The 13598-nt window shown below is 46.2% G+C and overlaps 1 protein-coding gene across 2 annotated transcripts in view; it reads right to left on the minus strand.

Moving 5' to 3' along the window:
• The window catches only part of MYOM2 (myomesin 2), a 103014-nt gene that overhangs the window by 36835 nt on the left and 52581 nt on the right, over nt 1–13598 (minus strand). For both annotated transcript variants that reach the window (XM_021670185.2, XM_064369783.1), the window contains exons 19-25: nt 13081–13207; nt 11088–11266; nt 9144–9258; nt 6026–6182; nt 5827–5933; nt 3626–3670; nt 2935–3071 (exon numbers count right to left, since the gene is read on the minus strand). In XM_021670185.2, the coding sequence (XP_021525860.2) occupies nt 2935–3071; nt 3626–3670; nt 5827–5933; nt 6026–6182; nt 9144–9258; nt 11088–11266; nt 13081–13207 (867 nt within the window). The remainder of the gene's footprint in view (nt 1–2934; nt 3072–3625; nt 3671–5826; nt 5934–6025; nt 6183–9143; nt 9259–11087; nt 11267–13080; nt 13208–13598) is intronic.

The raw sequence follows: 13598 nt of genomic DNA on the forward strand, positions 1-13598 counted from the left end.
CTAAAATGAAAGAGAGAGACAGAAATAAATGAGAAGGTATGACCTCAGACTGTTTTTGAGGGAGGAAGATTATTTTAAGAAATGGCTTAGGCTAGGTGCAGTGGCTCATGTCTGTAATCCCAGCACTTTGGGAGGCCAAGGTGGGTGGATTACCTGAAGTCAGGAGTTTGAGACCAGCCTGGCCAACACAGTAAAACCCTGTCTCTACCAAAAATACAAAAATTAGCTAGGCGTGGTGGCAGGCACCTGTAGTTCCAGCAATTCAGGAGGCTGAGACAGGAGAATCATTGACCACAGGAGGCAGAGGTTACAGTGAGCCAAGATGGTGCCACTGCACTCCAGCCTGGGTGACAGAGCGAGAAAAGAAAAGAAGAAAAGAAAGAGAGAGAAAGAGAGAGAGGGAGGGAGGGAGGGGAAAAGAGAAAGAAAGAGAGGAAAGAGAAGGAAGAAAGGAAGAGAGGAAGGAAGAGAGAGAGAAAGAAAGAAAGAAAGAAAGAAAGAAAGAAAGAAAGAAAGAAAGAAAGAAAGAAAGAAAGAAAGAAAGAAAGAAAGAAAGAAAGAAAGAAAGAAAGAAAGAAAAGAAAAGAAAAGAAAGAAAGAAAGAAAGGAAGGAAGGAAAGAAAGAAAGGAGGGAGAGAGGGAAGGAGGGAGGGAGGGAAGGAGAGAGGGAGGAAGGGAGTGAAGGAGGGAGTGAAGGAGGGAGGGAAGGAGGGAGGGAAGGAGGGCGGGCGGGCAGGCAGGCTCAACTGCAGGAAGCACAACTTTGTCCCCATCCCTGAAGACTGATGTCACTCTTGGAAGTGCCATGAGCAGGAGAGGGACCTGAGATTCCAGTGGATACACCCTTCCATGGACCTCGGGTTTCTTTACAGTGTGGAGTATTTACTTTCAAATATCAAGAGTAAACTTTAGGTTGGTCAGACAAACGCCCTGCCCGTATCTGTATGACGTTATCCCCGCTTCAAGCATGTATGAGTAGAGAAAGAATGACAGAAACTTACCCTGACTAGCTCTGACCAAGAGAAAGGTATAATTCTCACCAACTAGATTCTTAGCAATATGGTAGCCTTTTCCATTTTCTCAGAAGCTGCGCTGAGGTGTCTGGGCAGGTTTTAGAAAATAATTAGGCTTCTTGCTAATGCCATTATGCGGCAAGATGAAATTCAATGATTTTACGAGTGCCATAAATACAAGCTTTTATGTGACTTCCACAAAATAGCGTCAGTCTTCAAATGTAAAAGTCACCTGTGGGTTGCTAATTAAAGAAGTGAAATAGTACAGCCACAGTCCAAAAGATTAGCCATGGAGCCAGGGCACCCATCCTTAAAGCAAGCAGGTAGGAAATGTTCATCAAAAGGTATCCTGCAAATAAAGCACAATTCCCCTAAATTCCATTTCATTTCATAGCATGGTCTCTGCTCAGAGAAGATTTCTCCAATTATCTGGATCAGATTTTAAGTCTCCCAAAGGCAATAGTTATACCACGGGCTTTTCTGCAGCCCAAAGAAGCTAGATGTTTCCTACTTTCTAGGCAACTCTACCATGTGGGAGTGAATCTTAAAGTATGTCATGATTCTCATGGGAAAGACGGCCGGGAGAAGAAAATTCGATGATCCTTGTGCACACAAGACTTCTGTCTGATCAACGTTCGTCTAACTGAGCACTACTAAATGCCCAGCAGACACAAGGGCTGGACGGCAAGAAGGGGTCCAGCTTAGACGTATTACAGTGTGTGGGCTTCCTGCAAGCAGTAGAGACTCCTGCAACCCACAGTTCCCCTAACATGTGTGTAATGAACAAACCAATCAACACTGAGGACTTAGTATGCAGCTAAGGTTGCCAACCTCACTATACACTGGGCGTTAAAGGAAAAAGGGCAGAAGCGGTGAAGTTGGGGGCTTTGAGAGAACCCCAGGCCATCACTGAACAATAAAATCCCCATTAACCAGGGCCATCCTTTAATTGAGTCCCAGGCATGCTGTGATTAGAAAAGAGGAAACTTATCCAAACACAACCGATGGCTTCTCAAATATTCTCCAGACAAGTCAGGAGCACCTGTCATCATTGTTAAGATTCATTTTATATGATCAAAGGCAGAACACAGGCAGTGTCTGGAGTGTGGCAGAACATGTGTCTTTTTTTGTTTTTTTGAGACAGGGCCTTGCTGTCACCCAGGCTAGAGTGCAGTGGTTGAATCACAGCTCATTGCAGCTCGGACCTCCCAGGCTCAAGTGATCCTCCCACATCAGCCTCCTAAGTAGCTAGGACTACAAGAGAGCATCACCGTAACCAACTAATTTTTAAATTTTTTTGAAGAGATGGGATCTCGTTATGTTGCCCAGGCTGGTCTTGAACTCCTGGGTTCAAGCAATCCTCTCACCTTGGCCTCTGCAAGTGCTAAGATTTGAGGCAAGAGCCCCTGTGCCTGGCCATAACATTGCTCTTGACAGCCACACTGTCAGGTCAGTCTACCACACCAAGATTGCTGCCCAAACAGGTAGGGAAGCCGCAGAAACTTACTCCTCAGAGATGCCTTCCACGGGAAGCTGTCGGTGTGGGGAGAACGCAGGGAGGCCTCTCTCGCAATAGAGCAAAAAATAGACACCTTCAAAACCATTATCAAGAATAAGTGAACTGATTCATCAAGACTATTCCTTTCCCCACGTGGCCTGAACCTTTTCACAAAACGAGCACAAAATCATTTTTAATTTCAGTGGGCAAGGATTTAAAAGACTCCTGATGGAGTCTCTAACCCAGATCAAACCTCTGAACATTGTAAGAATCAACCATCTCCATTCATCTTGTCAACTTTCCACACCCCAATCTTTAAGGCTCAAAAAGGGATAGAAAAAGAATGTTGACATTCAGTAACTGACCTACCACAACAGAACAGGGCTCCCTGCAAAGCCAGAGATCACTCACACAGGAACTCACCTCGCTGTCAGAGACTTCTCTGTCGTTAATAATAAATCGATAGTTGGCGTCTGGTGATAAGTGCTCAGCCTGGAGCCAGAAGCGAACCTGCCCCTTATCAAAAATCTCATAAGCTAATTCTGATTTCAGTGGAATTGCTACAGGAAGAAAAGAAATCGCAAGTCAATAATGCATAAATCCTTGTGAGGAAGAATAGCTGCTGGAGGAAAATATCAATCCTAGTTATTAAAATTTTTGAGAACGTGAAACCCTCGAGTATTAGATTGTGGAAACCAAAAATAAAAAACAAAACCTCAGTTAGCCTGCTGTTGCCTCTAAAGCCTCATGCCACGTGAGGTTAGTTTTCCGGATGTGTTCGGCAAGTAAAGACGCCTGGATTCGTTCTATATTTAACGCAATTCAATAACAGAAGATTTCGTTTGATAGAAATGAAATCTTGGGTTTCACTTGGATTAGGAACAGCTATACTAAACCCAAAATTCAAATCACTCTGTATGCAATGCAAGTTTCAATGAGCTATAATATAAGCTAGTATTTGTTTTAAATCAATAGATTTCAATCCTGTAAGCCAGGATCAGGAAATGAGGCCATCCCTTCCCCAAAGCTGTTCCTCCAAAAGCTCATGCATTAATGAACAGGGCCCTCCAGCCAGTGGCTGCAGGCAGAGGTGTGGGGCTGGAGGCTTACTTACTGGGGTTCTTTATTTCATTGCTCAATGCCATCAAACGTTCGAGCTCTAAAACAAAGAAAAAGTATTTCTATTGATTTGGACCTGCACATTCAGAAGTCTGCAGACAACAGCAAGGCTTCACACAAGCAAGGATTGGACACACCCAGGATTTAACTGGAGGACACGAAAGGAATTTTAACTACAGGTCTAAGGGACATAGAGGACAGTTTTAACCTTCACCATTTAAAGAACCCACCTAGTCCACCTAGTACAGGGGCAGCTGAGGGCAAGGCAGGGCACAGTCATGGGGACTAAGGCACTGGGGGCAGGGGCTGGAATATACCGGAGTAAAGGAAGACTTGGAAGGCGAAAGGTTAAGGTGACCCTTTTCCAGATCCTTGAATTTCATGTGAGCTTTTTTCTAGAACTGACTGAACTGGCTGAGAATGTGCCTGTGGCCTGTGACGTTCCTTCCCCCTCAAGATTTCCTTCTTCAATCTCATTAAAGAAAAATATACATACCACTAATGCCATCACGAAAGTGTATTACCATGAATTTTTAAAAAGGAAGAAAAAAAACAAAAAAATAAACAAAACACATTGCATTTTGCTTTCCTAAGGAAGCCCCAAGAGCAAGGCAAGAAAATCGGAGGCTCTCAGCCGCTTCAGTTTTCTCCTTCCTTCCTTCTTAAAATTAGAATCAGAAATGAGATGCTGGTCTCCGAGCCTTTCGTGAATATGTCTATTCAAAACGAAGTCAGATTTTTCTGGCCAAAAGTAAATTCACATTGGCAACTGGTTTGACAGGGAGCACTGGCTTTCCCAGTTAAATCTTCCGGTAGGAATTTCCATAAATGGAATGAGCTAAATCTTCAACTTCAAAGTTTTGCCTCAAATATATCTGAAGTCTATACATAATATAAGAGAAGGCAAAATTTTTGTCTTTTGCAAATATTTAAAATTAAGATGGAAACTTTGAAATGGTGTGGAGGAATGCATAGCTTTTCCAAATTCCTTCAGGATGTCTTGAAGGTACAAAACTGTGTCAAGACCCTGGAGGCAGGGCCAGCAGAGGTTGCTTTAAAAGCATGCATGTAGATTTTGGGTCCTTCCTGCCCTGCCCGTGAGAGGTGAACTAAGGACCCAAGAAAAATGAGACAGTGCAGGCCTCCTCATTTGTCCAGCTGTGTCTTGTTAAATGTGCATGAGCTTTCCAGAATTTAACCAACATTGAGCCAGATCTACACCCGGGAGAAGCTGAGGGTTTGATTCTGGCTGCCCCCTCCTGCCCCTGTGGGTACCTGCCCAGCCCTCAGCACCCATCCTGGGTCAGATGTTCTCAGGTCACACCCTCTGCATCCTGTCAACCTGGACAGTGACTGATAACTAAAGGATCTGCTTGTAAATCTTAGAGCATCCCTGGAGATCATTTATGCCACCCCTGGAGAGCATTTTCATAGAAAACTTTTGGAAATTCAAATGCCTTAAAGACCCAAAGAGATCTGAGGATACCAACCAGTCCTACAACTTCATGCTGCATCCCTGCCCCTTTGTTTGAAAATGTCTAAGGCTGACTCTGTCCTGTGGGTGGGGTAGATGAGGGGCCACATAAACACACATGATACCAGGCAGTTAAAAAAACTCAGCCCTGCCTGCCTGAGCACATGTGCCTGATGAACTCAGATCTGTGAACCTACCTAAGAAAACTATTGTTTTCCCCTTGATTACTAGACAGACTTTTCTCACTTCTCTCTGCTGTCTTCCATTTGTAAGAGAGCAGCAGGTTTTCACTATGGCAGTTAAAAATTATTTTACATGCATAAAAAATGTTTTTCTTTGTTCAACCAGTTTTCTCAGTGTTGGAAGGGAGGGAAGACTCTTCCATCTGTAGGCCTCTCGGTAATTTTATGGATTTCTTTGCTAATATGTTACCCTCTGCATACCAAACTATTAAAATGGGGCTAGGACTGGACTTTAAAAGTACAGGTTGGAGGCTATACAAGCAATGTGTCTGGGTCAGAGACTATTTGATGGAAACCATATAAACTTTGGAGTTTGTTTAATTTCTGAAGTAAGCTTTGGCTTATATACAAATCCCCCACAGCCAGACTCCTGCAAACATACTTCTGTTTTCTAAGCAAGTAAGTCTTTTCCATGTTGGTGTCAATCTTTCAAAGTGTGATAAAACCAAAATAGGCAAGGTTCTGCCATGTAGATATTACCTTCTGGGTCCAGAACAAAACTGGAGGACACTCCATCTGTATCACTTACAGACACCGAGTAAGTCCCTAAATCCTCCTTATCTGGGTTCTTAAAGTACAGCTTGGAGCTAAAACAGAAGAAGAGTAGGTGAATGTCGGTTGCTTCTGTTTGCAGGAGCTTCTAAAAGTTTGTAATATCCAACTTCCAGGCCAGACTTACTGATCCCCCACTGTTTGGATTTTAAACCTCTCGTCATCTGCAATCTCTTCATAGGATTTACACCAGGTGAACTGAGAGGCGTCCGTCATTTCCTGGCAGTCGAAGGCCAGGTAGATGTTGCCTTCTTCATCGACACCGGCGCTGACTTCCTTGGTGCCTACACACAAAGAACATGAGGTGAGCGGCGTAGGGACACGGTGTCCTTTGAACTCTTTTCTGGCGAGGGCGACACTGTTTGGCTCTGCGTCCCGACCTAAATCTCATCTCGGATTGTAATCCCCAAATGCCGAGGGAGTGAGGTGATTGGAGCGTGGGGATAGGGAGTGAGTCTCACCTCATCTGATGGTTTTATAAGCATCTGGCATTTCCGCTGCTGGCACTCACAACATCCTACCACCCTGTGAAGAGGTGCCTTCTGCCACGACTAAGTTTTCCGAGGCCTCCCCAGCCATACGGAACTGTGAGTCAATTAGACCCCTTTTCTCTATAAATCACCCAGTCTCAGGTATTTCTTCATAGCAGTGTGAGAACGGACTAATCCAGAGGGGTAGCCAAAGCAGAGACCTCATCTTATACCACACCATCAGTTGTATTTAATGACCCAGAACCGATCAGAGAATCACAAGAGAGAAAACACTTTAGGGAGTACCTGGAGGGGCTTGGTTGTTTTGTTGCTGCTAATTTTTTAAATTTATCACATTTCTGCCCACTTCCACCTCTGCATCCCATGCAACTGCAGAAAACCTTTCAGGGCTGCCTCTCTAGGCCCTGAGGATCCTGTTCTCTCTAGAATCTCCGCCCCTGACCCTCACAGGGAAGCCCAGCAGCCATGTGCCCACCACTGAGCTCCCCCTTCACACGGCTCTGCCTTCTCCATAGGGCCTTACCTTGTCTTGTTTGGAAGCAGCGGTTGTTTGTGGTTTATTTGCTACTTTTTGACCCAGGTGAACATCAGATCATGTGCAAGGTAGAATTCATCTCTTAGGAGTTAGGAACTGGACAAGACACAGCTCAGCCTCTGCTGGTGAGTGGGACTGAGGCCATGAAGTGTAAGGGCTCTCAGGTTACCAACAAGACAGAGGTGCAAGGAAAACCAGGCGTCAGGGTGAAATGAAGCAGTGAGAGGCCACCGCAGAGAGCCATTGGGACCTTCACAGTCTGAGGCTCCACTGCTTCCTGAGGCTCCGCTGAGCTATTTAGGTCACACTCTTGTGGCGATCCCCCCAAAACTCACATTGCAATGTTAATAGTGCAATGGTTGGGGGGGGGGCCTTTAAGAGGTGATTGGAGACTGGGGGCAGTGGCTCACGCCTGTAATCCCAACACTTTGGGAGGCCAAGACCAGAGGATCGCTTGAGCTCAGGAGTTCAAGACCAGCCTGGGCAACAGAGTGAAACCCTGTCTCTATAAAAAATAAAGTAATAAAAATATTTTTAAAAGAGGTGATGAGGTTGGTAAGATAGACTAATGTCTTTCTGGAAGATTCTTGCTAATAACCCTGGCTGTTGGTTGGCTGGTTGAACTGAAATGGACTCATTCCAGTGAGAGCAAGTGTTATAAAGCAAGGCTGCCTCCCATGCTGTGTCCATTTCCGTACATGCCCACTTCTCCTCCATGTTGTAGGGCAGTGGGAGGCCCTCACCGGAGCCATCACAGCAGATGCTGACACTGTGTTTCTTAGATCCTGCCTCCAGAATCACGAGCCAAACAAACTTTTTAAAATAAATTATCCAGCAACACAAAATAAATAGACTATGTATCCTGTGAGTGTGTGTCCTGCCTCCAGAAGTACTCGCCCTTTGAAGGTTGACTCCAAGGAAGTTCTATTCATTGGAACCAAGAAAATTACCAACAGCTTTAAAATTTTCTAATAAAAATCCAGCAATAATATTTAAAAAACACCATCCTTCCTGCATATGACTTGACTATTCCAAGAACAATCCCTGCCAACCATGTCTTCACGACCCAATGTGCTCTCCTTCTACTCCAGGGTCATTAGTGCACAGGCAGACATTAAAGAGCATACTTCATTTACCCATCCAAATCTTTTTAAAAATATGACAAGATGTCCTTTCATTTATCCACACACCCATCCATACATGCACATATAACTCTCCCATTTATTATTCACATACCCATCCATACATGAACACATAATACATGTGTGCTCGCCCAGTTATTTATCCATATACCCATCGATACAAGCACACATAATACATGTATGCTCACCCAGTTATCCATATACCCATCCATACGTGTACATATAACTCTCCCATTCATTTATCCACACACCTATCCATATATGCCCACACAATACATGTACACTCTCCCACTAATTTATCCGTATACCCATCCACACATACACACATAATACATGTACACTCTCCCACCAATTTATCCATACAGCCATCCACACATACACACATAACATGTGTACACTCTCCCATTCATTTATCTGTGCACCCATCCACACATACACACATAATACATGTACACTGTACACTCTCCCACTCATTTATCCATACAGCCATCCACACATAACACGTGTATACTCTTCCACTCATTTATCCATACAGCCATCCACACACACACAACACATGTACACTCTCCCACTCATCTATCCGTGCACCCATCCACACATACACACATAATACATGTACACTGTACTCTCCCACTCATTTATCCATCCACCCATCCACATACACACATAACACATGTACACTCTCCCACTCATCTCTCCGTGCACCTATCCACACATACACACATAACACATGTACACTCTCCCACTCATCTCTCCGTGCACCCATCCACACATACACACATAATACATGTACACTGTACACTCTCCCATTCATTTATCCACACATACATCCACATACACACATAATACATGCACACTCTCCCACTCATTTATCTGTACACCCATCCACACATGAACAAATACATGCATTTATCCATCCATCCATCCATCCACACATACATACATAATACATGTACACTCTCCCATTCATTTATCCACACACCCATAAATACATACATAATACATGCACACTCTCCCCCCAAGTCATTGTGGTTCCATAATTTTTGCTATTTTGAATGGCTAATGGCAAAGCCTTACCTGGTCTGGCCTCTACCAGCACGGGCTCCGACATGTCCGAGGGCCTCCCCACGCCATTTGCATTGACTGCTCGGACCCTGAAGACATAGGTCTTCCCTTGCTGCAGGTCACAGACCTTGAAACGGCAGAGGAAAGACCATATGTGTGAAGGTAAAATAAAGACGACCTTGGAATTTTTCACATTTTATTATGAATAGGTCTTTTCAAAAATAGCTTATTTTTCTAGTTGAAAGAATGATACTTAGTGAGCTAGAAAAGGAGGGAAGAGGAGATTCACAGTCATGCAGAATTTCACTTTGGAGAAATAAACACATGTGCTACCAATCTGACAGAACCTCTTTCTTTTTTTTTTTACCTCTTATTTTAAATCAGAAGTAAAATCAATATCACTAGTTTATAATCTGGTGTTTAGACTTCCATACACCCATCCACACATAGACACATAATAATTCTATGTTATGTGTTGTACATGGTTCAAATCACACCCATAACAGTAGTTAGTTCATAATTCTATGGAACGAACTACTGTTGTGAGTATGATATTGAACTGTGTAAAATCATCATTGGGACATCAAAATGAATCCCATCTTTACTTGTACATACATGGGTTATTCCTATTATAATCTGCTTTGATAAACATCAATATGTATTTACTAAGCTTCTAGTTGACTTACGTAGCTGATTCTTAGACGCTGATTTGTTCATTTTAAAGAAACTGGCTGTTTCCTGTTGTCAAAGGGTTTCAGGAGGGTGTCACCCATGGAAGGCCCTCTTGGCCTGTGCTTGGGTGCTGGACCCAGATGTGGCTGTGCTGTAGGGAAGGACACAGGCCTGCCCCACCACAGGGCCCAGCACTCAGAGAAGAAAACCTCTGGGTTAAGGGAGCTGGCAACACAGCTGGAGCATGTTGGCCTCCTGGGGCTCAAAACAGTCCTTACAACTGACCCAGTCACTGAGGAAGCACAGTGCTAAAAGCAGAAACATTTGGAGACAGAGAGGCTGGAGCAATTGACACATTATAATTTTGCTCCAGTTATGAAAGCTGTGTGTATATCTGTGTGTGGTGTTTATCACATGAACTTTAAGCATCACTTGAATTAAGTAAATTAAATGCAGGGCGTGAAGTGGAAGGACGCAGTACAATACATCTCATCCCTGTGGAAAGCACCGAGACATAGCCCATGAACAGTTAACAGCGATTAGACTGCAATATAAACAAAAACTGGCACTTCAGGTGCAGTTCCCCCAGAGCAAACAGCACCGCGGTGTGAACGGGAGGAGGGCGCAGTGTTCTCAAGGCACTGTCCCGCCATCTGCTGAGACATAGCCCATGAACGGTTAACAGCTATTAGACTGCAATATAAAAGAAAACAGGCACTTCAGGTGCAGTTCCCCTGGAGCAAACAGCACCGTGGTGTGAACGGGAGAAGGGCGCAGTGTTCTCAAGGCACTGTCCCGCCATCTGCTGGGACCCGCGGTGCACATGGCACCTACGTCCTCGGCAGCTACACCCCGCTCATCTGAACAGGTCCACCTCAGGGCTCCGTGCTGGCCTGCAGAGACTTTCACACAAAGGGAAACACCAAGACGGAAGCTTACCTTTATTTTTTTTGTTTATTTTGTTTTGTTTGGTTTGTGTTTTGTTTTTGAGACAGAGTCTCAATCTGTCACCCAGACTGGAGTGCAGTGTCACAATATCAACTCACTGCAACCTCTGCCTCCCGGGTTCAAGCAATTTTCCTGCATCAGCTTCCTGGGTAGCTGGGATTACAGGCGCCACCACGCCTGGCAATTTTTTTTTTTTTTTTGTATTTTTAGTAGAGATGGGGTTTCACCATATTGGCCAGGCTGGTTTCAAACTCCTGACCTCAAGTGATGGCCCGCCTCTGCCTCCCAAAGTGCTGGGATTATAGGCATGAGCCACCGCACCCAGCCAAGACTCACCTTTAAATAACGGTTGGCCGTTGCCGTCTGATTGACAGTGATCCACTCTCCAGCATCCTCCTCCTTGAAGTCCACGAAATACCCAGAAACAGGGCTGCCGCCGGAGTACACGGGGGCCTTCCACAGCATGACCAAGGACGTGTCCCTGACCTCACAGAACGTCAGGTCGTACGCAGGACCTGCGACGTCAGATGCCACCTTGCCTTTGTGTACATAGCCAGTCCTGCACACCCGCTCCAGCCCTGGGGACCTGCTGCTCCTCCAGGATGCCCCCCATCAGGACCCTGGGTATCTGTTCCCCATCTGATGCTTATCAGCCTCTCTTGGAGAGCATGGTAAGGAGGGTGCTTGCATGATGTTGGGGGTGGAGGATGACGGCCCAGCCTAACGCTCCTGCCACCCCCTCTGTGGGCATCGGGGCAACTGTGGATCCATGTAGAATCATCCAGAAGTCCACGCTGCACTTGCAGGACCAGTAGATACTATCACAGAGAGGAACAGTGTGCAGAAAAGGACGGGTTCTTAAGTTGCCCTCCCTGGGACTGGACGACTGTGGGTCACAGTCACTCAGAGAGCCTGCCCACCTGGCCAGCAGCACACAGCTGCAGCTCTGCCCTCTACAAACACCCACGGCAACTCTGAGGGAGTGTGGCACTGAAACCCAGGTCCAGGCAAGCACCAGGTGGTGCAGGGGAACAGAGAGGCAGCCCCTCCACCATCCTCAGCCAGTCTTACTGCGGCCCTGCGCCTCGAGAGGCCGCCTCCTATCAACTCTCAAAAAGGCTCAGGAAACTATAATGGCTTTTTTTGTCATTAGTTTTCTAAGGTCCACAAATTAATTTCATTAAAACAAGAAAGGTAGGAAAGCAGGAAAGAAGGTAGCAAAGAATGTGGAAGGGAGGGAGGAATGGAGGGAGGGAGGGAGGAAAAGAGGGAGGAAAGAAGGAAGGGGAGGGAGGAAAGAAGGAAGGGGAGGGAAGAGAAGGGAAGGAAGGAGGAAGGGGAAGGGAGGGGAAGGAAGGAGGGAGGGGAAGGGAGGGGAGGGGAGGGGAAGGATTTTTTTATCTGGATTCTTAGCAGCTGATTTATTAAGTCAAAGACGCTGACTGAAAGGAGAAAGGCAGTATACTCCGGCCATAACATTGGAAAACACTCTGAACTTTCAACTTTTTCAGCTTCAACTCTCAGGTTTTACTTTGTCGAAGAATGCATATATTATCCATTGCATGTGATCCCTGATACATTAGAGACAAATCAATGTCTGGCACTTGGGAACTTGTGAAAACAGACAGAAAGTGTGAGCAGGGCACAGTGACGTGAACCTGGAGTCCCGGCTACTCATGAGGCTGAGGTAGAAGATGGCTTGAGCCCAGGAGTTCAAGACCAGCCTGGGCAACATAGAGAAACCTCATCTCAAAATGAAAAATGAGTGGAGTGCGAGCTAAATCAAAGCAGATTTGCAACAATTATGCCTTTTAGAACTGGAAGCCCGGAGATCCCCAAATGGTCTGAGAGGAAAACAGCAGGAGGTGACCCACAAATGAGAGCCCTGCTGGGCCTCCCAGCTGGGGCCTGGCACCTTCCCCCCGACCTGAGACCCTCTCTGCCTGCCCTTCGGTCCCTCTCTGCTCCTTTGGGTAAAGGGAACCTGGGCCAAGTCCTTGTCATAGGTCAGGGGATGCATGGGAAGCCGTCCCTCTCCCCACGGTCTGGGTTGGCTGTCCTCCTGTGCTCCCTCCTGCCTCACCTCAGGGCCTCCCACTCTGCCCTCATCATCAGCCTCTGGACCACACATGCCCCAGACTAGACGCTGTGTGTGCCCGACTCAATTCACAGTCCTGCACAGTGCCTGGCACACAATGGCTCTGTGGCTGCAGGTGTCAGAGGAGAAGATGCGTTGTAAAGGCTGGCAAGGCCTGAGCCGCAGCCGCAGAGGCCCCTTCCTAGCCAGCCTGTGCACTAGAAGGCAGGTGTCCTGGGGGCAGCCACTCACCGGGCTCTGGCATGGTCCAGGCCTCACACTTGAAGTGCTCGCTGGGGTCTGAGGGCTCCCCGATGCCGGCCAGGTTGATGGCAGCAATTTTGAACTCGTAGACTGAGCCTTCCATCAAGCCGTCCACCTATTCAGATTTTGTTTAAATGATTACGTGAGATAAAGGATGAATTTCAACCCACTGAGGGAAAGGAGTTTTTATAACTGGCTTGTGAAATAAAACATAAGAGCAAGGAACCTTGTCAGGAAATTGGAGCAAATATTTCAGGAAGGCTCTTGATGCATCTGATAAGCTGCAGCTGCGTGAAACCTTACATGTATCCTTCACTCAATTCCCAAAGGCTCCTACGGGGGGCAGGGGACAGGTAATACCCCAGGAGCAGGTAAGGAAACTGAGGCCCAGAGAGGCGACCGTCGCCCAGAGCCAAGGCAAGGGCAGGAACCTGGAGGAGACAGGCACTCAGGCCACATGCTGTCCCCTGAGTAGGCCCTGCTCTGGACACAAGGGGGTCACCCTG

Source organism: Aotus nancymaae, unplaced genomic scaffold, assembly GCF_030222135.1.
Source record: "Aotus nancymaae isolate 86718 unplaced genomic scaffold, 86718_ANA_hifiasm-v0.15.2.pri h1tg000090l, whole genome shotgun sequence".
Lineage (NCBI taxonomy): Eukaryota > Metazoa > Chordata > Mammalia > Primates > Aotidae > Aotus > Aotus nancymaae.